This window comes from Nycticebus coucang, chromosome 2 (assembly GCF_027406575.1).
Source record: "Nycticebus coucang isolate mNycCou1 chromosome 2, mNycCou1.pri, whole genome shotgun sequence".
Lineage (NCBI taxonomy): Eukaryota > Metazoa > Chordata > Mammalia > Primates > Lorisidae > Nycticebus > Nycticebus coucang.
Window position 1 is genome coordinate 117,406,284 of NC_069781.1, and position 26,394 is coordinate 117,432,677.

At 51.0% G+C, this 26,394-nt stretch overlaps 1 protein-coding gene across 1 annotated transcript; it reads right to left on the reverse strand.

Annotated features, from left to right (window-relative positions):
• Positions 1 to 7,225: 7,225 nt before the first annotated feature.
• On the reverse strand, positions 7,226 to 16,877 carry PLK5 (polo like kinase 5 (inactive)). Its single transcript, XM_053567722.1, is given in 16 exon segments — positions 7,226 to 7,428; positions 10,058 to 10,168; positions 11,169 to 11,213; positions 11,216 to 11,325; positions 12,255 to 12,332; positions 12,583 to 12,667; positions 13,072 to 13,148; positions 13,325 to 13,451; positions 13,581 to 13,779; positions 14,335 to 14,430; positions 14,531 to 14,594; positions 14,597 to 14,617; positions 14,710 to 14,839; positions 15,620 to 15,736; positions 15,875 to 15,982; positions 16,770 to 16,877. Coding segments are annotated over 16 exon segments (1,662 nt in total). The 3' UTR covers positions 7,226 to 7,242.
• Between the last annotated feature and the right edge of the window lie 9,517 nt (positions 16,878 to 26,394).

Sequence of the window (26,394 nt, forward strand, 5' to 3'; positions counted from 1 at the left end):
GAGGCATTGTGTCACATGCTTCCAAGAATCAAGGAGGAGATGGTCCACAGGCCAAGTTCAGGGTAGATCCAGGATGGGAAAAAGGGTAAAATTGAACTTTGGAAATTTGCCAGGACAAGTTTCCTATGATGCCTCACAGTTAAATCAGTGGTTCCCAAAAATAAAAATAAAAGAAAGAAAGAGAAAAAAAAAATTATAGCCAAGCCTGGAGTGGGTTCATTGCCATTTTTAAAAGCACCAATCCTGGGCGGCGCCTGTAGCTCAGTCGGTAAGGCACCAGCCCCATGTACTGAGGGTGGTGGGTTCAAACCCGGCCCTGGCTGAACTGCAACCAAAAAATAGCTGGGCGTTCTGGCGGGCACCTGTAGTCCCAGCTACTCGGGAGGCTGAGGCAAGAGAGTCGCTTAAGCCCAGGAGTTGGAGGTTGCTGTGAGCTGTGTGATGCCATGGCACTCTACCGAGGGCCATAAAGTGAGACTCTGTCTCTACAAAAAAAAAATAAAATAAAAATAAAAGCACCAATCCTGTCAGCACCCAATAACGGTGAGACTAATAATTTTATTTATTGAGGCACACAGTTAACCCCTCTGAAGATTCCAGAAAGTTTTAGTGTGAGGGTGGTGTGGGTGATTTTCTATCTCTTGACATTCTTATACCTAGAAATAAGAATTGGCCCTGGGAGGTTAGAAAATTAATATATTCTGTGGTTGGTTTATTTTTAATAAACTACCATTGTGGGCTCAGCGCGTGGGAGAATCTCACAGACTGTTGCTGTTCTGGCACCCACAGGCAGATGGAAGTGAACACTCTAGGTAGGTCATTTTGCAAGATGCACGGTTAAACATGCTGAAGATGTTTTGTCTTTTTTTCCCCAGAAACAAATGTTCTGGACAGAAATGGAGCTGGGTCCCTTTGCATGTTCTGGCATGTGTATTAGCTATTCCTGAGTCATAAATCACCTTAAAAGTTAGTGTCCTGAAACAACAACAAACACTATTTCTTCTCATCATTTCTGTGGGTCAGGAATTCAGAAGTGGGTTGGCAGAGCAGGTCTGGCTCAAGGTCTTTCATGAAATTGCATTCAAAATGTCAGCCAGGGGTCATTTCAAAGAGTGCTTGTGGACTGTGAAACCCAGAGCTCTTAATGCTATGATTGAAGATTGAAATTCTCAGCAGGACACAGAGGCTCATGCCTGTAATCCTCACACTTTGGGAGGCTGAGGCAAGAGGATCACTTGAGGCCAAAAGTCTAGAACAGCCTGGGTAAGAGCAAGACTCTAACTCCACAAAAAATAGAAAAATTAGTCGAGAATGATGATGCATGCCAGCTACTCTGGAGGCTGAGGCAGGAGGATCACTTGAGCATAGGAGTTTGAGGTTGCAGTGAACTATGATGATGCCAACATATTCCAGCCTGTGTGACAGAGCGAGACCCTGACTCAAAAAAAAAAATATTGAAATTCACTATGGAATGCCACCACACTGAGAAGATATAAAAAGTTGCCACTCATTATCATGGCATACTAATCTATGATTGTCAGTATGGGAAAGTGAACAAATGTGTCAATATTGAACCAAAGTTTTTCTTCTTTTAGGCTATCTTTTTTTTTTGTAGAGACAGAGTCTCACTGTACCGCCCTCGGGTAGAGTGCCGTGGCGTCACACGGCAGACAGCAACCTCTAACTCTTGGGCTTACGCGATTCTCTTATCTCAGTCTCCCGAGCAGCTGGGACTACAGGCGCCCGCCACAACGCCCGGCTATTTTTCTGTTGCAGTTTGGCCGGGGCTGGGTCCGAACCCGCCACCCTCGGCATATGGGGCCGGCGCCCTACTCACTGAGCCACAGGTGCCGCCCGGCTATCTTTTTTTTTTTGAGACAGAGTCTCACTATGTTGCCCTCAGTAGAATGTCGTGGCATCACAGCTCACAGCAACCTCAGACTCTTGGGCCTAAGTGATTCTCTTGCCTCAGCCTCCCAAGTAGCTGAGACTACAGGTGCCTGCCACAACACCCAGCTATTTTTGTTGTTGTTGTTGCAGTTGTCATTGTTTTGCAGGCCTGGACCTGGTTTGAACCTGCCAGCCTAAGTGTATGTAGCTGACACTGTAACCACTGTGTTATGGGCACCAAGCCTAGGCTATACAGAGTTTCACTATGCTGCCCTCCGTAGAGTGCTGTGATGTCATAGCTCACAGAAACTTTAAACTCTTGGGCTCAAGCAATTCTCTTGCCTCAGCCTCCCAAGTAGCTGGGACTATAGGCAACCACCACAACACCGGGCTCTTTTTTGTTGTTGTTGTTGCAGTTGTCATTGTTGGTTAGCTGGCCCTGACTGGGTTTGAACCCACCAGGTTCAGTGTATGTGGCTGGCGCTGTAACCACTGTGCTACGGGCACTGAGCCCTAGGCTATCTATTTAAAAAATATTTTGTAGGCTTGTTGTGGTGGCTCAGGCCTGTAATCTTAGCACTCCGGGAGGCCAAAGTGGGTGGATTGTTTGAGGCCAGGAGTTCAACACCAGCCTGAGCAAAAGTGAAACCCATCTCTACTAAAAATAGAAAAAACTAGCTGGGCATGGTGGCTGGTACCTGTAGTCCGAGCTACTTGGGAGGCTGAGGCAAGAAGATCTCTTGAGCCCAAGAGACTGAGGTTGCTGTGAGCTATGATGCCATGGCACTTTACCCAGGGTGGGGGAGTGAGATTCTGTCTTGAAAAACATTTTTTTATGGGTGGCGCCTGTGGCTAAAGGAGTAGGGTGCCAGTCCCATATGCCGGAGGTGGTGGGTTCAAACCCAGCCCCGGCCAAAAAAAAAGAAAGAAAAACATTTTTTTACAGATAGGGTCTTTTAATATGTTGCCCAGGCTGGTCTTGAACTCCTGGCCTCAAGCATTAGCCTCCCAAAATGCTGGGATTATGGGTGTGACATAAAAAAAGCCTGGCTAAGACATCTTTCATGACCTGAACTCAGGACATACACAGACTGTCACTTCTGATATCCTATTGGTTATATAGGTCAGTCTTATTCAGTGTAAGGGGCCATGAATACCAGGAGGCAGGACCATGTCAGTGAATTTTTGCCACCATGCCACAAGAACTTACTCAAGAGTGAAGCCAAAGCAAAGGATGGGAGTGCAAAAAGTGGAAAAAGTGATAAAAATGAAGGAAGAAGCAGGGGGAGTCCTTATTCTTCACTGAGACCAGATCTAGCCTTACCTGCAGCCATCTCTTCTTTTGAACATTTCAGTATCAGAAGCCAATCCTTTATTTGGCTCATAACAATTAGTAAGGTGCTTTCTGTCATTTGAAACCAAATGATACCATTGGTAGAGGAAGGGTCCATCCACACTCTAGAATATCACTCGGTTATGGAAAAGAATGAGGCTCTGACACAGGGCACAAAGTGGATGGAGAGAGAGATGCTCTGTGAGAGAAGCCAGACCCAGAAGGACACACAGTGTGAGATTCTATTTATATGAAATATAACAGGCAGATTCAGAGACAGGAAGTGGATTTGTGGTCCCCACGGACTGGGGAAAGGCTGTGGGTGGCAGCTAAGGAGGACTTGGTGTTTTTAGGAGATGATGAAAGTCTTCAAACTAGAGAGAGGTAATGGTTGCACAGCAGTTCTGACGCATCAAATGCCACTGAATTGTTCAATTCAAACTGGTGAAGTTGGGTGGCACCTGTGGCTCAAAGGAGTAGGGCACCAGCCCCATATGCTAGAGGTGGTGGTTCAAGCCCAGCCCCGGCCAAACTGCAAAACAAACAAACAAAACAGTGAAGTTATACTCTGGTTTCTCTTCAGATTGCATAAATCTTTCTCCTTTTACAAAATGGTGAAGTTCCGCCCAATTATTAAAATAATTAATGTGCCCTGTGAGTGCCTCCCTCTCTGTGGTTCCTCTTCTGCCTGCAGTCCCCTGTCCCAGCTCCCTAGCACTCTTCACATTTTTCCTGCAGGGTGATCTCTCCTCCCAGGCCTGGCCACACTGGACACGTGACCTCCCCTGACTTCCCAGGTTCCCTCCCACCAAACTCAGATGTCTGTTTTTGTTCCACTCCCACCTCTGGCCACCATGTCTGTTTTGGCCACCATTTTCTCCCCATCCACAAATACCAGCTTTTCTTCATCCCTCATTCCATAAGAGGAAATGCCGGGGTCTGTCCACACAGATGCTCAAACTCATCCAGGAGCATGGCTGGGTGTAGCTGGGACACCACTAATTCCAGTTATTCTCTCCAGGAACAAGAAGTCATGGACATAGACAGGGAAAACAAGGTGACCCCATGACCTCCCCAGAAATGGAAGGGACCCGGGGACAGGAGGTGGTGGCCTCTGGGACTTTGATTTGCTTAGGCTGAGATTTTGTCACAAAGAGACAGCATCACATTTTACTTTTAGGATTGACAGGAAATAGATCAAAAGGGAGAATGCCATGGGGTGGGTGTCTGCTGGGGTCCTCTGACCTGCTGGGTGGCCTTGGGCACATCATACCCCAATCCCAGCAGTCCTGCTCCTGCTCAAGACATGGGGTACCTGGCAGGGCTGGGAAGGGCCTCCCCACCTCAGTGGGAGGACATTTTGAAGACATTCATGGGCTCCTGCTGTGTGTGAGGTGCTGTGTGAGCACAGGAATGTGCTGCTTCTCCCAGGAGTGTCATTTTTCAATGCCATTTTTTCCCCTGACTACTGAGGAAATATGCTTAGAAGTAAGTATCATGTCTACACATATTTCACTTCCTGTCTGCAAACCAGGGTCTCCCCCGGGGAACTGCGGACATTGGGGCCAGGTTGTTCTCTGGGTGGGGCTGTCCTGGGCACTGCAGGTGTTGAGCAGCGTCCCTGGCCTCCACCCACCCCCGGTGTGACAACCACAGATGTCCTCAGATATCTCCCAAGGTCTCCTGGGGGAGCAGAATCACAACTTCCCACCTTCCTTTGAAAACAACCGCTCTGGGCGGCGCCTGTGGCTCAGTGAGTAGGGCGCCGGTCCCATATGCCGGAGGTGGCGGGTTCAAACCCAGCCCCGGCCAAAAACCACAAAAAAAAAAAAAAAAAAAGAAAACAACCGCTCTGCAGAATAAAAAACAATATTACAATGTTACACGCTTTAAACAATGTTACACGCTTTAAAAACTTAACAGTAGGGGCGGCACCTGTGGCTCAGTGAGTAGGGCGCCAGCCCCATATACCGAGGGTGGCGGGTTCAAACCCAGCCCTGGCCAAACTGCAACAAAAAAATAGCTGGGCGTTGTGGCGGGCGCCTGTGGTCCCAGCTGCTTGGGAGGCTGAGGCAGAAGAATCACGTAAGCCCAAGAGTTAAGAGGTTGCTGTGAGCCGTGTGACGCCACGGCACTCTACCCGAGGGCGGTACAGTGAGACTCTGTCTCTACAAAAAAACAAACAAACAAAACTTAACAGTAATTCCTTGATGTCGATAAATGTCCATTTGTGCACATTTCCATGAGGGTCTCTTATACAAATACATTCATATATTCATTTCTTTTGGGTCAGGGGAGGTGGAAACATCTTTTTTCTAGGGTGGCAGTTACATTATGAGTCACCTTTCTTTCCGATAAGTTCCCTGGGGCTGCTAAAGGGAACTTTGAATCAGAACTTCACATAGAATCTCACAGCTGGGAGGGATCCCAGAGAGTATACAAGCCTTTTGAACAGGTGGGAAAACTGAGGCCTGTATGTGCCTGGTAGTGGCGAAGCTGGGACTTGAGCCTGGGTCTCCTAACCCTGAGACCAGTATACTCTCCAGTGTAGATTTCACCTCTGGGTCCCCAAACAGACCCCTGAGCAACACAGCCCAGAAGCCCCACACAGAGCTGTGGCCTTGAGTGCCGTGGGGGCCCTGAAGTCCTAGTGCTAGTGGTGATGACATTTCCATCCTTTTCTCCAATCTCTAGGTTCCCTTAATATCCCTCTGTGTGTCTTCAGAGTTTCCACTCACACATCCCCAAGAAGCATGGCTAGTTATTGGTTGTTGTTTGTTTTTGTATTTTTTCCCAAGACAAGGAGGGTATTGCTATAGTGCTCAGGCTGTTTTCAAACTCTTGGCTGCAGTGATCTTCCAGCCTTGGCCTCCCAAAGTGCCGGGACTACAGGCATGAGCCCAGATATTTTATTCACTGAGTACCCCACCATTGGATACTTAAGCTGTGTCCAACTTTTTCAGTAGCACAAACACTGTTGCCATGAGCATTCTCACTTGGTTCTCATTCAGATTCCTGCTTCTCTGCGTTCAGCCACTCCCCGTGCCTCATTCCCTTCCTGGTGTCCCCCAATCATGCTTGTGCCAGGCTGTGGGTGTGAAGCTTGAGGGATGACTCCTGCCTTGCCCCATGGGGCCTGTGTCTCCTTCCAGAAGTAGAAAGACACAAATGTCCAGAGGTGAGATGGGCCTGAGCCTCCCATTTCAGGAGAGTATAATACCAGGTAAGAATGTCGGCAGAGGAGGCAGACTGTTCCCAACCTGCCCAGTCACTTCCTTCTACTGGGAAGCTTCACCAGACACATGTAGCCTGAAGACTCCACAATCACATCTCCGACCATCCACGTGAGAAGCAGGTGCCTTTTCCAATTTCTAAGACTCAAATTCCTGGCTTCTCTAATATCCCTGCTCATGCTGGCCAGTTCATCTCTTTTGAATAACACCTTGTCCATGACAACTAGCCCTCAATCAGCCAGAATGGCCAGACTCACAGACACACTGTCCACTCCCCAAGTCATCTCAGGTGACAGTTTTGCCAATCATTTTGCATAGAATGGCTCCCATCTACCCAGCTCCGGCATTGGTTTGCTCCCTGTCCATCCTTTGAATTAATGTCCCATATTTTAGATTTGGGGTTACAGAAGAACCCACGTCTGTACTAATTTCTGTATTGGCGAAAATATCACCCATCTCTGCCACAAAGAGCAAGGGGATCAGGAGACCCAGAGTCACACCAGGTTTGAGGGCCCCTTTGCCAAAGCTCCTCAATCTCTTTCCCTCAAAGAGAGGCAGATGGCAGTCTCTACAGCAACAAGTTTTCTTTAATGGAAAAGAAACAAAGCCCACCAAAAGTCCTGGTTGGACAGTTATGCCACAGGCAGGGATCCACACCCTCCCATGCCCCCTGCATGCCCGCCCTCTCTCCCCAAGGATACTCCCTCGGGAGGAGCAACAGGAATAGAAATGGAGTCTGGGTCCCTGGTACCATCATGCAGAAGTCCACTGTGACCCTCAGGGACACTAGATGCTCTGCAGCATACAGAGAGCATGGTGAAGGAGGTGTCTGGTGGCCAAGGTGCAGCCATGGTTCCGCAGGATACCCATGGAGTAGGAGGTGCCACGGTGGCCCTGCTCCCAGTGGGTGAGCAGCAATCCCTCACCCTCACCACTCAGCACCAGTTGGGCCTGGACTCCAGTCAAGCTGACCTGCCAAGGGTGGGAAGCCACAGTCAAGGGACATGGGTCCTCCTGTCCTCTGCCCCAGCTCTGGCCCTTTAAGGAAGAGGGCGGACATTAGACCAAGAGCCCCTGCCCTGAGCCATTAGAATTCAAAGTCTAGGGCAGTGCCTGTGGCTCAGTGGGTAGGCTGCCAGCATACCAAGGGTGGCGGGTTTGAACCTGGCCCCTGAAAAACTGCAACAACAACAAAAAAATAGCCGGGCAGGTACCGCCTGTGCCTCAAAGGAGTAGAGCACCGGCCCCATATGCCAGAGGTGGCAGGTTCAAACCCAGCCCTGGCCAAAAAAGAAAATAGCCAGGTGTTGTGGTGGGCACCTGTAGTCCCAACTACTTGGGAGGCTGAGGCAAGAGAATCACTTAAGCCCAGGAGTTGGAGGTTGCTGTGAGTTGTAGCGCCACAGCACTTTACTGAGGGTGATAAAGTGAGACTCTGTCTCTAAAAAAAAAAAAAAGAAAAGAAAAAAGAATTCAGGGTGTAGAGGCTGAGTGCTATTCTGTACAGTTGGAGAAACTGAGGCTCAGGTAGGTGCTTCCCTGCCCACAGTCACCGAAAGACCCCTAAACTCTTAATCCCATGAAACTGGGGATATACCCGTCTAACTGTAGAGTATCCATCTCTACAGCTGCCAAGCAGGGTTTTGTAAAGATAATAGTCGCTTTCTGTTTTTTGTTTTGTTTTTTGATTTTTGTTTTTTTTGAGACAGGTTCACTCTGTCCCCAGGTGGAGAGCAGTAGTGTAGTCATAGTTCACCACAGCCTTGAACTCCTGGGCTTAAGTGATCCTCCTGCTTCAGCTACCCAAGCAGCAGGGACTACAGGCATGCACCTCCATGCCCGGCTAATTTTTCTATTTTTTGTAGAGACAGGGTCTTACTATGTTGCCCAGTCTAGTCTCAAACTCCTAGCTTCACGTGATCCTTCCACCTTAGCTTCCCAAATTGGTGGGATTATAGGTGTGTGTCACCTCACCTGGCCTGAAGGCAACCCTTTCTAACTAGAGACCCCAGATACACATCCCTATCTGCCCATAGTGGTGTTTTTATACTATTAAGATGATACTAATAATGATAACGGAAAACTGTCACATATTATACTGCTCTTGAAGGTATAGGACTGGCTGTGATTTCACCACCAGCGCTCAGGACAACTTTAACCTGAAAACCACTTTCCACTGAAATAATATTTTTACAGTTGCTCCACTGAACCACACAGACCAATGATGACATTTTGCCGTCACTGAACTATGCCATTTCTTTTCTTTTCTTTTTTCTTTCTTTCTTTTTTTTGAGACAGAGTCTCAACCTGTTGCCCTGGGTACAGTGCCATGGTGTCACAGCTCACAGCAACCTCAAACTCTTAGGCTTAAGCGATTCTCTTGCCTCAGCCTCCCAAGTAGCTGGGACTACAGGCGCCCCCCACAACGCCCGGCTATTTTTTGGTTGTAGCTGTCATTGCTGTTTGGCAGGCCTGGGCTGAGTTTGAACCTTCCAGTCCCAGTATCTGTGGCTGGCACCCTAGCCACTGAGCTACAGATGTGGAGCCTTCTTTTCTTTTCTACTTTTCTTTTTTTTTTTTTTAATGTATTTTGAATTAAAGGCCCTTAAAGACTAACAGACTTTTTTTTTTTTTGTAGAGACAGAGTTTCACTATGTCACCCTCATTAGAGTGCTGTGCCGTCACAGCTTGCAGCAACCTCCAACTCATGGGCTTAGGCGATTCTCTTGCCTCAGCCTCCCGAGCAGCTGGGACTATAGGTGTTCCCCACAATGCCCGGCTATTTTTTTATTGCAGTTTGGCTGGGGTTGGGTTTGAACCCACCACTCTGGGTATAAGGGGCCAGCACCCTACCCACTGAGCCACAGGCACTGCCCTCTTTTTTTTTAAGACAAAGTTTCACTTTGCTGCCCTGGTTAGAGTGCTGTGACATCATAGCTCACAGCAACCTCAAACTCTTGGTCTTAAGCAATTCTCTTGCCTCAGCCTCCCAAGTAGCTGGGACTACAGGCGCCTGCCACAACGGCCAGCTATTTTTAGAGACGAGGTCTCACTCTTGCTCAGGCTGGTCTCAAACCTGTGAGTTCAAACAATCCACCCTCCTTGGTCTCCCAGAGTGCTAGGATTACAGGCATGAGCCACTGTGCCTGGCCATGCCATTTATTTTTGATGTTGTAGTTTTTGTATTTAGAAGCCAACAGTTGTTTTTTTTTTTTTTTTTTTTTGAGACAGAGCCTCAAGCTGTCGCCCTGGGTAGAGTGCCACGGCTTCACAGCTCACAGCATCCTCCAACTCTTAGGCTCAAGCGATTCTCCTGCCTCTGCCTCCCAAGTAGCTGGGACTACAGGAGCCCGCCACAATGCCCGGCTACTTTTTGGTTGCAGCCGTCGTTGTTTGGCGGGCCCGGGCTGGATTCGAACCCACCAGCTCACGTGTATGTGGCTGGCGCCCTAGCCGCTTGAGCCACAGGCGCCGAGCCCAACAGTTGTTTTCTTTGAAGGACAGAAATGTCTCCTGGGGCTCTCCCCAGAGCCTGCTCTGTCACAGCCTATGAGGGGCAGGCCCCTGCCCTTCAACCCTTAGGTTCAGGGCCCTGGCTTACCTGCACTGTCCCATTGTTGAAGGGCAGCAACAGGGCTTGCTCGGATGCCAAGAAGCGCAGTAGGCAGAGGCTGGGCCTGGCTCGCAGTGTGAGTGTGGGCGGGGCCCCCTCCTGCAGACAGACTCAGCCCTGAAGTCACTCAGGTGGAGGGTGGCAAGGTGGTCCCCACCTCCCAGCCTCACCTGGCCCAGCCCCCACCTTTCTCAGCTGCTGCTGCATGTGGCAGGTGAAGAGCCGCAGAACGGCCAGCTTGGTCCCCAGCAGGCTAGGCACATCCCTCAGGGTGAAAGTCTCCAGCTTCCCGCGGTCAGGCATGTAGCAGACTTGGCTATGGCCAGGACACAGGACAGTGCCTGTTGTCAGGGCCTCTCTTCTGGTCATCCCATGCCGTGGACACCTTCCTGCCCAGTCACACCCCCTCAAATGGTGGCTTTAATGACCAACTTTACACTGACACTAACCACTCTGTCCATATGTCTAGCCCTGGCCTCTCAATGTGTCCTTTCTGCCATGGCCCCATCTTAGCTGACAGCTTCTCCATCCTTCCTGCCTTCCAGTTCAGACTCCAGTATGCCTCATCCCACCTTGGTCTTCATCTCAGCCCAGGTCACCACCATTGTCTGCCAAACTGGTCCAGTCACCTCCCAGCTGGTCCCCTGGGTCACTTCTGCTAGAAAGATGTCATTAAAAAGCTGAGTGAGCCCCCTCCTCTCCTGCTCCAAGCCCTGTGGTGGCCCAGGAGGCTCTCTGACATCACATCCTCCCTGTCTTCCCCTTGCTCCCTCTGTTTTCTTCACTGTTCTCTAACTTGCCACACTCAATCCCACCTTGGGGACTTTGGATATGCTGTTCCCTTTGTCTCAAATGCTATTCCCAACAGACTCCTTTTTGTGATTTACTTTACTTCCTCAGACTCCTTTTTGTGATTTACTTTACTTCCTCAGAGTCCCCCTTCCCCATCTATCCCATGAAGATTTGCCTCCTTCCAAATCTGCCCCCTCCCTTGGTTCATTTCCTACAGAAAACGCACTTAAACACTCATTTGTTTAGCATTATTCTCCCTTACCAGGCAGTGAGCACCTGTAGGTGTAGACAAAAGCCCACAACTTACCCTCCTGGGGGGCGCAGGGCCATGTGGGTGCCATCCCGAAGCAGAACACCGCTGCTCCCATCTGACAGCTGGTAGCCAAAGCCGTACTTGCTGGAATAATCCACCCACTTGAGGGCCCAGATGACTGCCTGCTGCTCTCCTGGGGGTTTCTGTATGGCTGGGTGCACAGATGAAGTGAGCTGAGCCTCGGATCAGGGTGGAGCCCAGTAGCCCCAGACAAGACTAGGCTGAGGCCTGGGGACTTTCATGGTGGCCCAGTAGGCAGAGGAGAGACCAAAAACTATAAGGAAGAGTCAACTAACGTTTCCTTGCAGGAGAATCTGAGATCATGGTGTGCCTCTGGGAACAAGCAATTCTGAAATAATTGCAATATCCAAAACACTATAAGGCTATATTTTATTTTATTAAAAAAATTTTGGGGATGGGCAACACCTGTGCCTCAGTCGGTAAGGCGCCGGCCCCATATACCGAGGGTGGCGGGTTCAAATCCTGCCCCGGCTGAACTGCAACCAAAAAATACCTGGGCGCTGTGGCGGGCGCCTGTAGTCCCAGCTGCTCGGGAGGCTGAGGCAAGAGAATCGCTTAAGCCCAGGAGTTGGAGGTTGCTGTGAGCTGTGTGAGGCCACGGCACTCTATGAGGGCCATAAAGTGAGACTCTGTCTCTACAAAAAAAAAATCTGGGGGGCCAAATGCAGTGGCTCATGCCTATAATCCCAGTACTTTGGGAGGCCAGGGTGGGAAATGGCTTTAGCCCAGGAGTTCAAGACCAACTTGGACAACATACTGAGACCCTCTCTCTACAAAAAATAGAAAAATTATCTGGGCGTGGTGGCACATGCCTGTAGTCCCAGCTATTTGTGAGGCTGAGGCAGGAGGATCCCTTAAGCCTAGAAGTTTAAGACTGCAGTGAGCTATGATCACACCCATTGCACTTCAGTCTGGTGGGGCAGAGGAAGAGCTTGCCTACAAAAAAATAATCCCTTGATCCCCAAGGAAGCCCAGAAACAACCAGGAGAGCCCTGGTTGAGGCATTTTTCTTGGATACTAAAACAAAGGACAACCCCTGGGGGAGTCTGAGTCTCTTACCTGAGGGGCCAGCATCCAGGCAGAGCTGCAGGTTTCTGATGGCCACCTCCACCTCCAACCCCTGGCTCCCCTCTGGCTCTGAGGAGACAGATACTGTATGTGAGGGGCAAACAGGCCTGGGCTCCCACAAAGAGGGGCCCATCCACTCAGTCCCTCTCTGGACTACAACATCCAGAAAAATCTTATTTTAACCGAGAAGGATTCTGGTTATCATTCCTCTTTTATAGGTGGTAAAATTGAGGCCAGGAGAGGGGGTGTGACCCTGCCAAGGTACAACCTTTGCCCCTAACTTCTGGATCCTCGCTCCATAGCCCAAGGGTTGACATACCTGCTGGGTCACTCTGGAGAGTCCCCTGTGTGATTATGTGGATAGGGGTCTCAGGGAAGGGAGCCTCCTTCTTGGACAGGGAGACCTGAGCAGGAGCAGCAGAGGTGAGGGGCGGTCTTTCCTCCAAGACCCCTCTGTGGCCTGCTCTCTGCCTTGGCAAACTCAGCACACAAAGGAACTGTTTTCCTTTGGGATGTAGTCTTGGAGTATCTCAAAGGCATACAGTAAGCATGCAGTAAATGTGATGGAATGACCAATGGATGGGATTAGGGCCTGGACCTTGGGAGGCCCCAGGGTTGGAGACAGACATGGACCCAGATGGATTCAAGTCCCAGTGAGTCCAGATGGGACTGGGGATAGAGATCCAGGCTTGGGCACTCCCAAGAGGGGGTCAAGGCTTCGTCTAGGGGTACAGAGAAGACAGCATGGAGAAGGGACCAGGGACATCCTCCATGTGTACCACCTACTGTCCCCTACCTGGTTTCTCACCTCACTATCCCACTCCATGGAGTCTGGGTCCATCCTGTCCTCTCTTGGACCCAAGGCCTCTTTAGGAGTAAAGGAGCCTGAGGGAGGCAGAAGCTTTGAGCGTAGAGCCTGGGCCATGTTGGGGGGAGCACCTGCCACCCACATCTTCCTTTGCCACAGATGTGAGGTTGCAGAGCAGGTGGGCGGTGTGAGCAGGTGAGGGAGGCTGCTGCACAGGCATCAGGCAGGGGTGGGTAGTGGGTGATGTACTCACAGGGTGGCCGGCACTGGGACAGCAGCAGCTGACCTGCCTTCTGGAAGAACCTGCCCAGAGGCAGGGGGATGGTGAAGATGGGTGGGCTGTGGCACGAGTGGGGTGGTAGCCGGTCTGGAGTGAAACCCTTTGGATGAGAGGGGTCTGTGGTCAGCCCCCTTAGGCTACCCAGATCCTGAGCACCTGGGACATTTAGGGACCTGGCTCTGGCCAAGAGGGGCACATCCCGCCCATATCACACTGGAGCTCCTCTTACCTGTGTGAAGAAGTCATCTTCCAGCAGGTGGTCCAGGCTGGGCCGTTCGCCTGGGTTGGGTTCCAGAAGGCGGGCAATGAGGTGGCGGGCATTGGGTGACAGGTGGGCAGGCTCGGGGTAGTGGCCATCGCGGATGTTCTGGTACATCTCAGAGAGGGGTGCCTCCATGAAGGGTGGGGTGCCAGTCAGTACTGTGTACCTGGGCCAGGTGAGGGGCAGGAACCCGGGCATCCAGGCTTTGCTCACACCTACCTGGCCTGGCCGCACCTGTGCACACAGCCTTACTGGGTATACACTTTGTATCCATTTTCCCACGTGCACCTGGCCAACCCTGCACACCCTTTTGGGTGGACACCAACATCTCTCTGTATACTGCTTACACCTGCACACACCTTTCCAATTCTATCTGATGCTTGCTCACACCTGCTCCATTCCTGCATTTGCCAAATCCCTGTCCCCATATGCCCTGATCAGCCACCTCCCTGCACTTGTCCACATCTCTGCACCCTCACATCTGTCTTTCCCCACACATACACATCTCCACATATGTCCTGTTCATACCTGCACACACAAATGATGGCAGGTGTATGTTCCCACCTGCCCCCCACCTCTGCACACCAGTCCACAACTGTTCTGCGCATGCGCCCACATGCCCATCCTACCATTTAATCTTCCCTATTACCTAACCTTACCTGCCTGTGCATGTGCCCACATGCCCACTCTCCCTAGGCACAGCTCCCAGGGTCCCACTCACATGATGCAGCCCAGAGCCCAGATGTCTGACTGGCAGGAGTGCCCATTTCTGGAGATGACTTCTGGGGCCTGGAAGTTTGGGGTCCCGCAGAGCACTCTGGGGAGAATCAGGGGGCAGAGGAAGGCTGGGGCCCCCATGCCAGACTTGGGGCCACCAGTGTCCCCCACACATACTGCTCAGAGCCTCCCACTATCACCTGTGGCAGCGGCCCCCTGGCCCCACCCTGGCAGCCAGCCCCAGGTCTCCAATCTTCACCTCATGTTCTTGTTAAGGAAGAAATTACCTGCCAGGGGAGAGAGATGCTGTGTGTGAGGGCAGGTACTGTACCCCAGCCTCCCATCAGCCCATAGACAAGTGCCCTTCCCCAGCACTCACTTGGCTTCAGGTCCCGGTGCACAATGTGCCGCTGGTGCAGGTAGCGAAGGCCACTGACCAGGCCCCGCAGGTAATAGCGCACCTCAGGCTCCGTCAGAGTGTGCCGTGCCTTCAGCACATGCGCCAAAGACTCCAGGTGACAGGCACCAGCACCAGTGCCCAGCAGACCCAGGGTAGAAGGGAAAGGTTAAGTTCAATTTTGCCAAAGTGGCCATGGCTAATTGTGGGATGGGCACAGGTGAGCAAAGTTGAGTTCAGATGGGCCCGGATGGCCACCAATGAGTTTGGGAGGGGCCAAAGATGATCAGAGATAAACACAAAGTGGGTATACACTGGGCACAAGTGTACTTAAGTGGGCAAAATGAGTCCAAGGGGGTCTATGAAGGCACAACTAAGTTCAACTGAGCCAAGACAAGCATGCTGAGTGCAGGACAGGCACAAGTGACCAGGAGAGACATGCATGGGCCCATGCAGGTGGGTACAGGTGAGTACAGGCATGGCTAGGTGATTCAAGAGATCCTGGGAGGGCATGGGGAGTAGTTGTCATGTGTGGGCACAGTCCCTGGTGACTGGGCCTTGGCTGAGGGCTCACAATGAACATGGTGTGGGCAAGGTAGAAGGAGGTGAATACAGGGTACATGCTAAATCTACTAGGTGTAGAAACATAAATGTCTTAACACAATAACTAAGAAAATGCGGTGAAGGCTATGTTAACCAGTTTGATGAAAGTATTTCAAATTGTATATAAAACCAGCACATTGTACCCCATAATTGCATTCATGTACAGTTGTGATTCAATAAAAAAAATAAAAGAAGCAGGTGAATACAGATGGACAGGGGGCCAACACAGATGGGGTGGCAGACATGAAGTGGGTGTCCCCTTGCTCTGCCCTCTGCTTGCCCCCGGCACCTGGTGGCTGCAGTACTCCAACACCATGTACACATGGTCACGGTCAGCAAAGTGTCCATGGAAGGCCACAATATTGCGGTGTCGCAGGTGGCTATGCAGGGTGATCTCACGCTCCACCTGTAGGCACGGCCCTGACGTGTGCACCCTGCAGGACCCAGGCCCACTGGCCTACACCCCACAACACGGCTGGAACCAAAGGGCCCGGCCTTCTCTATAGACACACTGTGGGCTAGGGCCCCCAATGGGAGGACTTACCTTGCCCCCTTGGCACAGATGCCCTGCCCCACTTCGAGGAACCACCTTGAGGGCAAACACAGCACTTGTGGACATGTCTGTCAGCTTGTAGCAGCGGCTAAAAGCGCCCTGCAGGGAGGGAATTAGCTGGAGTAGTGGACAGGTGCACACAGTTGTGTAAATAGGTGTGCAGACTGGCAGTGTGCAGGGAGGCACAGGGACCCTGGTGTGGGAAGGTCTCTTCACGCACACACATACATGCACACGAGACAAAATGACACCCAGCTCACACCCACTCTCCTGGGCATACATGAAGGTGCAGGGACACACGCAGAACTATACTTGGATACATATAGCCCCGTACGTACCCGGACACACAACACCCAGACACACAGAACCTGGTCACAAACAACACAAGACACAAACCATGGACACATAACACAACACATGGACACAACCCACAGACCCACAAATACAGAACATAACACATAGACGCAAACCACAGACACATAAATACACAACACATGGACACAACCCACAGACACACAAACAGAACACAACACATGGGGGTACAACACAGCAACACACAATTTCAGTGGCAGGGACATGGAAAGCACAGAGATGTATAACACATCAGACACTCAACACATTGGCACCCGCACAAAAGAGCCACCTACAAAGGCGCACACACCCACCCACACACTGCACACACAACTCACGGACACATGGCTTCAGGCGCCAAATCCCAGTTCCCGCCACACCAAGCCCAGAGTCCAGATGCCCAACTCATAAGCACACGCGACACACTCAGAGCCCAAAGCCTGGGGCAGGTGACTGCGCTCATCCCACCGTGCTCACGCCCCGCTGTCCCCTATCCCTGACTCTCGCGGAGGCTCGGGGTATCGGGGGTTCCCACCTTGCCGATCAGCTTTCCGCGCCTGTAGACGCGTCCCGAGCTCGGGTCGCGCAGAAAGGCGGCCACTACTTGGTGGCTCCTGCGCGGCCGCGGTGGCCGGGGCTCCATCCAGCCAGGGGCTTGTCCAGGACTGGGAGCCCAAGCCAGCACAGCTCCAGCGAGACCACCGGGCCGCAGTTCCTGGACCGGCCGCCGCCCGCGGTGCGTTTTATTGGATTGCGAGGACGGGAGGGGGCGGGGCGCGGGCCCTCCAGGCTGGCTAGCGGGCCGGAGGGACGGGGGTGAGCGGGGACGCGGGGTGGTGGGGTGTTCCAGAGACGCGGCCAGTGCTCCGCGCGCACCAGGGGGCACCAGAAGCGGCCGCTCAGCCCGCTTACTCTTTCAACCCTGCATCTCCCGGCTAGCTGGGAACCACCAATGTGCTTATTTTACTGAGAGGAAACGGAGGCTCTTCTGCCAGTGGGGATTGGGGATTCTTCCCAAAGTGGCTTGACAGTGTGAGTCTCATCATCCTGAATGTGTCTGGATCCTGCCTGCTGGCGGGTTTGTGGGGTCTACCTGATAATATAGGACTTTCTCCTGCTCTGAATCCTGCTGTGGTTCCCTAGGGCCAAGGAGAAACCTAGTATCTGTGGGGTTAGGGGCTGGGGACTGGTGAGCAGGGGAGTGAAGCTGGGGAAGGGACCACGGAGGTAAGACTGAGGCTTGGGGGCACGCATGGGCTGGGGCCACACAGGGGTGGGGGTATCATATATCAAGGAGATTCAACAGTGAGAAGGGAAGAGACAAAGTGTTTGTGACTCCTGGCACAGAGAGCCAAGCTGGGGTATCCCTGAAATAACCACTGGGAAAGGCAGCTGGGTGAGAAAACAGTGGATGGGCTTGGGCCCCTTGGAACAGGGAGGGCTCTCTGAGTGTGCCCCAGCCTCAGCTCACCCTTAAGCCACCTGGAACACAACAACCAGCCTTGTGTCCATTTTATGGGGGAGCAGACTGAGAGCCTGGGAGGTTAAGTTGCTTAATCAGGCCAGGAAAGGACAGCACTGGATTCAAATCCAAACAGCTGCCTCTGGACACCACAGTATTAATCCCTAAATGTTACATAACACAACAAATGGGGAGGGGTTAGCCAGGCTCCATGTGACTGGAATTTTCCAGAAACCAGATTTCGGGATCTGGCCCAGCCACACCAGCAGGGACAGGAAACACATCCCAGGTTGCCACATGTCTACTTGGTGTGTCAAATGGGGGCCGTAGTGCATTAGACCAGGTGAGACTTGGGCACTTCGGGGAGGTTTGGTCTCAGTGCCAGGGACAAGGATTCCAGGCCAGTGCATGAGCAGATGGCTAAGACTGGGGAGCCCAGATCCTCTGTTAAGGAGAACCAGGTCCAGTCAACAGGGGCCCTGGGGTCCTGGGCCATCACAGCAGGGTCACCCTAGAATCTTCAGGGGGAGAAAGGCAATCTTGATTGATCACACACTTCCATCCCAGTGTTAGTTCAGGTATTTGTTAAGCACCTATTGTATGCAGACCTGTGTTGGGCTCTGTGTGCCCAGGACAGATCTAGCCCTGCCCTTGTAAAATGACAACAACTTAAGGGACTGCAAGTAGGTGGCCCCAGATTCAACCAAGTCAGGGCTCAGAGAAAGCTTTGGAGGTAGGAGTAAGTCAACCAGGCCCTTTCTAGGCAGTAGCTTGGCCCTGAGGTAGGTGCTGTTCTTAGCCCTGTGTTCCAGATAGGGAAACTAAGGCTTGGGAATGCTCTGAAGGATCACTGGACTGAGTGATCCTTCAGAGCATGAGTAGGTGAAGTGGCTCAATGGCTGAGTAGGTCAGAGTGAGGTAGAGTGGGTTCAGAGTCCCTGTGTCCCCATAGTCCTATTTCCCTGCAGGCTGCCTGTCTTGGCAGCCCTCAGGAGCAGTGCCATTGTACCGGGGCACATGGCTGTACTGGCTGGCTGAACACCCAGAAGCTTCCCAGGGGGAAAGAAATCAGAGTTTCTAGCCCAGAGCCTCACAGCCTGCCTGTCAGCTGATGCCCACTGCATGGAGACCAGCTCCTGTTCCCGCTCCCTCTCCCTAGGATGCCTGCTGCATCTTCCTAGCTATGCCTCTATTTAAAGGCTGGGGGACCTCCTGTCCCCACCCTGCCTGGGGTGACCTGCCCACCCCTTCCTGACCTCAGAGGCTTTCATGGGGCACTTGGGGAAGGATACCCCCAACACCACCCCTGGGCTGTCCCTGAAACCCTCTCACAGACACTAGGGGAGGTTTGAGGTCTCTTTTTGTGGTGATGAAAATATTTTAGGCTTAGGTTATTGTACAGCCTTGTGGATGGACTAAATGCCATTGAATCGTGCATCTTAAAAAGATAATTTTAGGTTCAGTGCCCATAGCTCAGCGGCTAGGGAGCTGGCCACATACAACAAAGGTGGCGGTTCAAATCCAGCCCAGGCCTGCCAAACAATGACAACTACAACCTTGTGGCAGGCTCCTGTAGTCTCAGCTGGGAGGCTGAGGCAAGAGAATCACTTATCCCAAGAGTTTGAGGTTGCTGTAAGCTGTGAAGCCATAGCACTCTACCAAGGGCGACATAGTGAGACTCCGTCTCAGGAAAAAAAAAAAAAGTAATTTTATATTATGTAAATTTCACCTCAATGAAAAGAAAAAAAGGAAGAGGGGGCAGATTTAGACCCAGGGTCAGGAAGGATGTGTCTGAGAGGTGACTTCCTGGGTGTGGGGTTGATGTCCCGCCAGGTGACTCTGGAAATGGGGGATGTGTTCTCTGCACATCCAAAAGGGATGGGGGCCTGAGGTTTGAGAACCCAGGAGGGGAGATTAAGATACTGAATTTCATTTCTTGGAATCTATACTGAAGAATGAAATAAACTTGGTAATAAAATGAAAAGCAGATGTTCATAGCAGCAGGATTCATAACAGCCAAAAGGTGGAAAAAATTCATGTGCTTTGACAGATGAACTGATCAATACAATGTGGCCCACAACACATACAATATTGGCCATGAAAAGGAAGCAGGCTACAACGAATGTCTCCCGAGGACGTGATACTCAGTGAAATAAGCCAGACACAGGACACACAGCATGTGATTCCACTCAGAGGAGGTCCCTAGAGGCATCAGATTCACAAAGACAGGAAATAGAATGGTGAGTGCCAAGGACTGGGAAGAGGACAGGGAATTAGTGTTTTGGAGAGGACAGAATTTCAGTATGGGAGGATATGAAAGTTCCAGAGATGGAGGATGGTGACGGTTGCAGAACTGTGTGAATGTGGGCGGCACCTGTGGCTCAATGAGTAGGGCACCCACCCCATATACCCAGGGTGGTAGGTTCAAACCCAACCCCGGTCAAACTGCAACAACAACAACAACAACAAAAAATAGCCAGGTGTTGTTGCAAGCACCTGTAGTCCCAGCTACTTGGGAGGCTGAGATAAGAGAATCAATCGCTTAAGCCCAGGAGTTTGAGGTTGCTGTGAGCTATGACCCCCACAGCACTGTACCAAGGGTGACAAAGTGAAACTCTGTCTCAAAAAAAAAAAAAAGAAAAAGAGGCTCGGCACCTGTGGCTCAAGCGGCTAAGGCGCCAGCCACATACACCTGAGCTGGCAGGTTCGAATCCAGCCCAGGGCCCGCCAAACAACAATGATGACTGCAACCACAAAATAGCCCGGCGTTGTGGCGGACACCTGTAGTCCCAGCTACTTGGGAGGCAGAGGCAGGAGACTCGCTTAAGCCCAGGAGTTGGAGGTTGCTGTGACCTGTGATGTCACGGCACTCTACCCAGGGTGACAGCTTGAGGCTCTGTCTCAAAAAAAAAAAGAAAGAAAGAAAGAAAAAAGAACCGTGTGAATGTGCTTAATGTGCTGACCTATGCACTTAAAAATGGTTAAGATCAGCTTGGCACCCGCAGCTCAGTGGTTAGGGTGCCGGCCACATACATTGGGGCTGACGGGCTCAAATCTGGCCTCAGCCTGCTAAACAACAATGACAACTACAACAAAAAAATAGTGGGCATGTGGTGGGTATCTGTAGTCCCAGCTACTTGGGAGGCTGAGGCAAGAGAATCATTTAGCCTAAGAGTTTGAGGTTGCTGTGAGCTGTGATTCCACAGCATTATACCAAGGGCAACATAGTGAGACTCTGTCTTAAAAAAAAAAAAAAGGTTAAGGTTGTACATTTTATGTATATGCATTGCCACGATAAAAAAGAAAATGAAAAATATATTAGATTTCTCACCATCCCAAAACACAGTTCTAGTGGACTTACCAATACTCCCATTTTACAGAGGAGGAAACTAACGCATAGCTTGGGTGCGGAGCACAGGATTGCCGTTTTGCAATGAAGCAAGATTCAGCAGAGCTGCCTGAACCTCCCCTGGTGCCCCCTGCCCTGGATTCCTGAGGCCTTCAGGGTCTTCGCTGGAGTCCCCAGGAGCTGCCCACACCCATGTGCCCTCCCACTCCAGGCCATAGTCTCCTTTTCTCTTCTGGTCTCTGTTCTTTTGCTGACCTGAGCTCACTCTCCAGACTCAGCAGATTTCTCTAGAGAAATTCTGGGAAGCTTTGCTCAAAATACCTGCTGCAGGTAGAGGGGTGACTGCTGAGACAGCACGAGTCTAGGCTTCCCAGAGGCCTGGCCAGTCCCCTCCTTGGAAGGTGTCAGAGTGAGAGCCACCAGGTAACATGACTCAGCTCAGTTCCTGCTTCCCTCTTTGGTCCCCTGGCCTTTAATAAACACCCGTGGAGTCCCACGTGCCTGGATGCATGAGCCCTCAGCTGACCATCCAGGTCGCAGGGGGATGGTAGCCCCGGGATCAGAGCAAATGGAAGGAGAAGTTCCCATGCCATCATGCTTCAGAAACTCCATGATCATGGTTCCAGGCTGCCCTCAAACCAGACCTTGTTCTTCCTTCTGTCAGAGCCATTTGCTGTTGGCTCCTTCTAGAAGCACCATTCTCTGGAACAGATCCTTATTCTGTTTTTTTTTTCCATCTTTCTGGTCAATTATCTCCTGGAAGCATCTCCTTCCTCCTCCTCCTCCCAGGACCCAGGACTCAGTTCTGAGGCCCTTCGTCTTATCTCTGCACATCCTCCCACTGACATTGTCCAGGTGGGTGGCTTTAGCCTGGGCAATGGATGTGTGTCTTAATTTTGATGGGGGGGCGGATAGCTGAAGTGAGCTGCATGTCCCTCCTCACCCCTCTCAATCTGAGTTTCCCCGAAGGCTGAGCCTGAAGCAAGGCTCAAGCCTGAAGCAGGCCAGGGATTTGGTTTGGGAGAAGGATAGGAGCTGGTTACCACCGAGAGTCCCTGCGGCCCAAGCCCATTGGGAACCCCCAGAGGAACTGGGTGGAACATTTCTCAGAATTGACCACCCAAGTTCTGCACTCTGCTATTTGTCCTGCCCTGTCCAGGGCCTCTGCACAAGACAATCTTCTTTTCTATCCAGTGCTGACTAACCGAGAAGCTCAGGCAGGTGCTCTAGGCTGCAGCATCCCCCCACACCTCCACTCTCCCCACTCTGGCCACTCCGGCCCTCCCTGTTAGTTGAGCCTACACCAACCTCATCCCACTTTAGGGCCTTTGCACATGCCTTTCCCTCTGCTCAAAGCTCTTCCCACCCTCTAGTCTTTATCTGATGGCCCTCCTCACCTTTTAGTACTCAAGACAGGGGCCACCTTTGTCCTCCCCATGATTCCCTAGCCCTGATTCCTGTCGGTTTACTTACTTCTTGGTCCATCACTATTTCCTTGCTAGTTGGCTGGTTTTCTGTCCCACTGGACTGGGAACTCCACTAGCAGGGGTCTGGTCTGTTCTCATCCCTACTATGACCCTCATGAGGGTGGACACGCCTCCCCATGCCCTCTGTCTTGCATCGACCTGCATTCAGGGACATTGATCAATTCCAGCTGCATTCAATGTGCCTCCTTGCATTGGAATTGGCCATAGGAATAATTTGCTTTTCCCCTAGTGGGTGTTTTTGGTATAATAATTACAATACAAATAGCTCAATATCATATGGGAGCCTGAAAGAGAAAATAGACAATAGTTGAAAAAAAAAAAAAGCCTAGTGAAATTCAAATAAAATTTGGAGTTTAAGCTCAGTGCCTATAGCTCAAACGGCTAAGGCGCCAGCCACCAGAGCTCTGGTGGGTTCAAATCCAGCCTGCGCCTGCCAAACAACAATGACAACTACAACCAAAAAATAGTCAGGTGTTGTGGTGGGCGCCTGTAGTCCCAGGTACTTGGGAGGCTGAGGCAAGAGAATTGCTTAAGCCCAGGAGCTGGAGGTTGCTGTGAGCTGTGATGCCACAGCACTCTACCCAAGGTGACAGCTTACGGCTCTGTATAAAAAAAAAAAATTTTGGAGTTTAATCAATAGTCACGAAATAGTAATAGTAATTACTGATGTTATTAATTAGTAATAGTAATGTACCAATATCAGTTCCTGAGTCATGACAAATAGTATTTGTTTACCATGGTTGTAACAAATCACCACAAACTTGGTGGCTTAAAACACTGCAAATTTATCCTCCTACAGTCTGGGGATCAGAAGTTTTAAAATCAAGGTGTCTCACTACATGGAAGGCTGAGGCAAGAGGATCAGTTGAACCCAGGAGTTTAAGGCTGAAGTGAGCTGTGATTGCACCACCGCACTCCAGCCTGGGCAACAGAGGAAGACCCTGCCTCCCCAAACAAAACACACTTAATAAAAAAAATAAGGGCTAGGCACAGTGCCTCATGCCTGTAATCCTAACACTCTGGGAGGCCAAGGCGGGTAGATTGCCTGAGCTCAGGAGTTTGAGATCAGCTTGAGCAAGAGCAAGATCCCATCTCTTAAAAATAGCCGGGTGTTGTGGTGGGCACCTGTAGTCCCAGCTACTCAGGAGGCTGAGGCAAGAGGATCGTTTGAGCCAATTTGAGGTGAGCTATGGAGCCATGGCTCTATCAAGGGTGACACAATGAGACTGTTTCAAAACAAAAGAAAAAAAGATAACTATAAGTCACCCACAACCCCCCTCCAGTATCATTGTGGGTGATGGCAGGTGTTTATTTCTTTCAATTTTCTGTTTGTACTAATATATGTATACTTTTTCTTTAACATAAATGGCACCATATTGCACATGATTTTTTTTTTTTTGTAGAGACAGAGTCTCACTTTATGGCCCTTGGTAGAGTGCCGTGGCCTCACACAGCTCACAGCAACCTCCAACTCCTGGGTTTAAGCGATTCTCTTGCCTCAGCCTCCCGAGCAGCTGGGACTACAGGCGCCCACCACAACGCCTGGCTATTTTTTGGTTGCAGTTTGGCGGAGGCGGGGTTTGAACCCGCCACCCTCAGCATATGGGGCCGGCGCCTTACCGACTGAGCCACAGGCGCCGCCCCATATTGCACATAATTTTAAAAATTTGTTTGGAGGGCAGCGCCTGTGCTCAGTGGGTAGGGCACTGGCCCCATATACCAAGGGTGGCAGGTTCAAACCTGGCCCTGGCCAAACTGCAACAAAAAATAGCCGGGCATTGTGGTGGGTGCCTATAGTCCTAGCTACTCTGGAGGCTGAGGCAAGAGAATCGCCTAAGCCCAAGAGCTGGAGGTTGCTGTGAGCTGTGACATCATAGCACTCTACCGAGGGCGACAAAATAAAACTCTGCTCTAAAGAAAAAAAATTTTGATTGGAAACTGAAAAGGAAAGGACTTTTTTCCTATTTTTTTTTCCACCTAACAGTATGCCTTAGACCACTGACTGTTTTTTTTTTTTTTGAGATAGCGCCTCAAGCTGTTCCCCTGGATAGAGTGCTGTGGCATCACAGCCCACAGCAACCTCCAACTCTTGGGCTCAAGCAATTCTCTTGCCTCCGCCTCCCAAGTAGCTGGGACTACAGGTACCTGCCACAACGCCGGACTATTTTTGGTTGTAGCTGTCATTGTTTTTTGGCAGACCTGGGCTGGCTTCGAACCAGCCACCTGAGGTATGTGGCTGGCACTTAGCCGCTTGAGCCACAGGCACCAAGCCCACTGACTGGTTTTCAGAAGGTTTTTAAAGCTTTCTTAGGTTCCCAACCCTTCTCTGAGGCCCCAAAACTGGGCGAGGCCCTTGCCCTTCCCGGGCCTCTTTGCTGGGCCTGACCCCACCCTGCTCTCGTGGTCATTGGGCCTTTGCACAGGCTGTGCCTGCTGCCAGGAACACCAGCTCTTTCACACCTTTTCCCACCACAGTGTTCCCTCATCCTCCAGGTCTTGCCTTGAGTGTCCTAGCAAGTCCCCCGGTGTTCCCACCCACAAGGAAGTCAGGGCTCCCTGCCTGAAGCTACCCAGACACAGTCAGCCTCATTTGTCAGCTAATGCTACTGTGGCAGCTTCACAATTGTCTGAGCAGATATTTGATGGCCTCCTCCACACATACGCAACCCAGGGCTGTGTCAGTCTTGTGAATGAGTGAGTGAATGAATTCATGAATTAGAGAATGAGTGAATTGGTAAATGAACGAATGACTAAGTGAATATGTATAGTTTTACTTCACTTTTTTATTTTATTTATTTTATTTATTTATTTTTTTTGTAGAGACAGAGTCTCACTGTACCGCCCTCGGGTAGAATGCCGTGGCGTCACACGGCTCACAGCAGCCTCTAACTCTTGGGCATACACGAGTCTCTTACCTCAGCCTCCCAAGCAGCTGGGACTACAGGCACCTGCCACAACACCCGGCTATATTTTTATTGCAGTTTGGCCGGGGCTGGGTTTGAACCCGCCACCCTCGGCATATGGGGCCAGCGCCCTACTCACTGAGCCACAGGCGCCGCCCATACTTCATTTTTTTTTAACTATAGTAAAATAGTTACTGAATAGTTTTCTACATTTAACTAGAAAATGTACCAGTATTCACACTTAGCCCATTCACGTTGCCAGCCAACCATCACCTCTCTAAAGTTCTGGAAGATTTCTATTACCCCAAAAGAAGCCCAGTGTCCATTAGCAGTCACCCCTAACTCTCCCCAGCCCACTAGCCCCTGACACTAGAATCCACTTCCCATCTCTGTGAATCTGCCTGTTTTGGACATTTTCTTTTTTTTGAGACAGAGTCTCACTTGGTCACCCTTGGTAGAGTGCTATGGTGTCACCACTCATAGCAACTTCTAACTCCTGGGCTTAAGTGATTCTGTTGCCTCAAGTAGCTGGGACTACAAGCACCCACCACAACGCCCGGAGATTTTTTGTTGTAGTTGTCATTATTGTTTAGCAGGCCCTAGGCCAGGTTCGAACCTGCCATCCCCGGTATATGTGGCCAGTGCCATAACCACTTAGCTACCAGCGCTGAGCTATGGGCACCAACCCTGTTCTGGACATTTCTTTCTTTCTTTCTTTTTTTTTTGGTAGAGACAGAGTCTCACTTTACCACCTTCGGTAGAGTGCCATGATGTCACAGGACTCACAGCAACCTCTAGCTCTTGGGCTTCCGCGATTCTCCTGCCTCAGCCTCCCGAGCAGCTGGGACTACAGGCGCCCGCCACAACGCCCGGCTATTTTTTGGTTGCAGTTCAGCCGGGGCTGGGTTTGAACCTGCCACCCTCAGTATATGGGGCCGGCGCCCTACTCACTGAGCCAC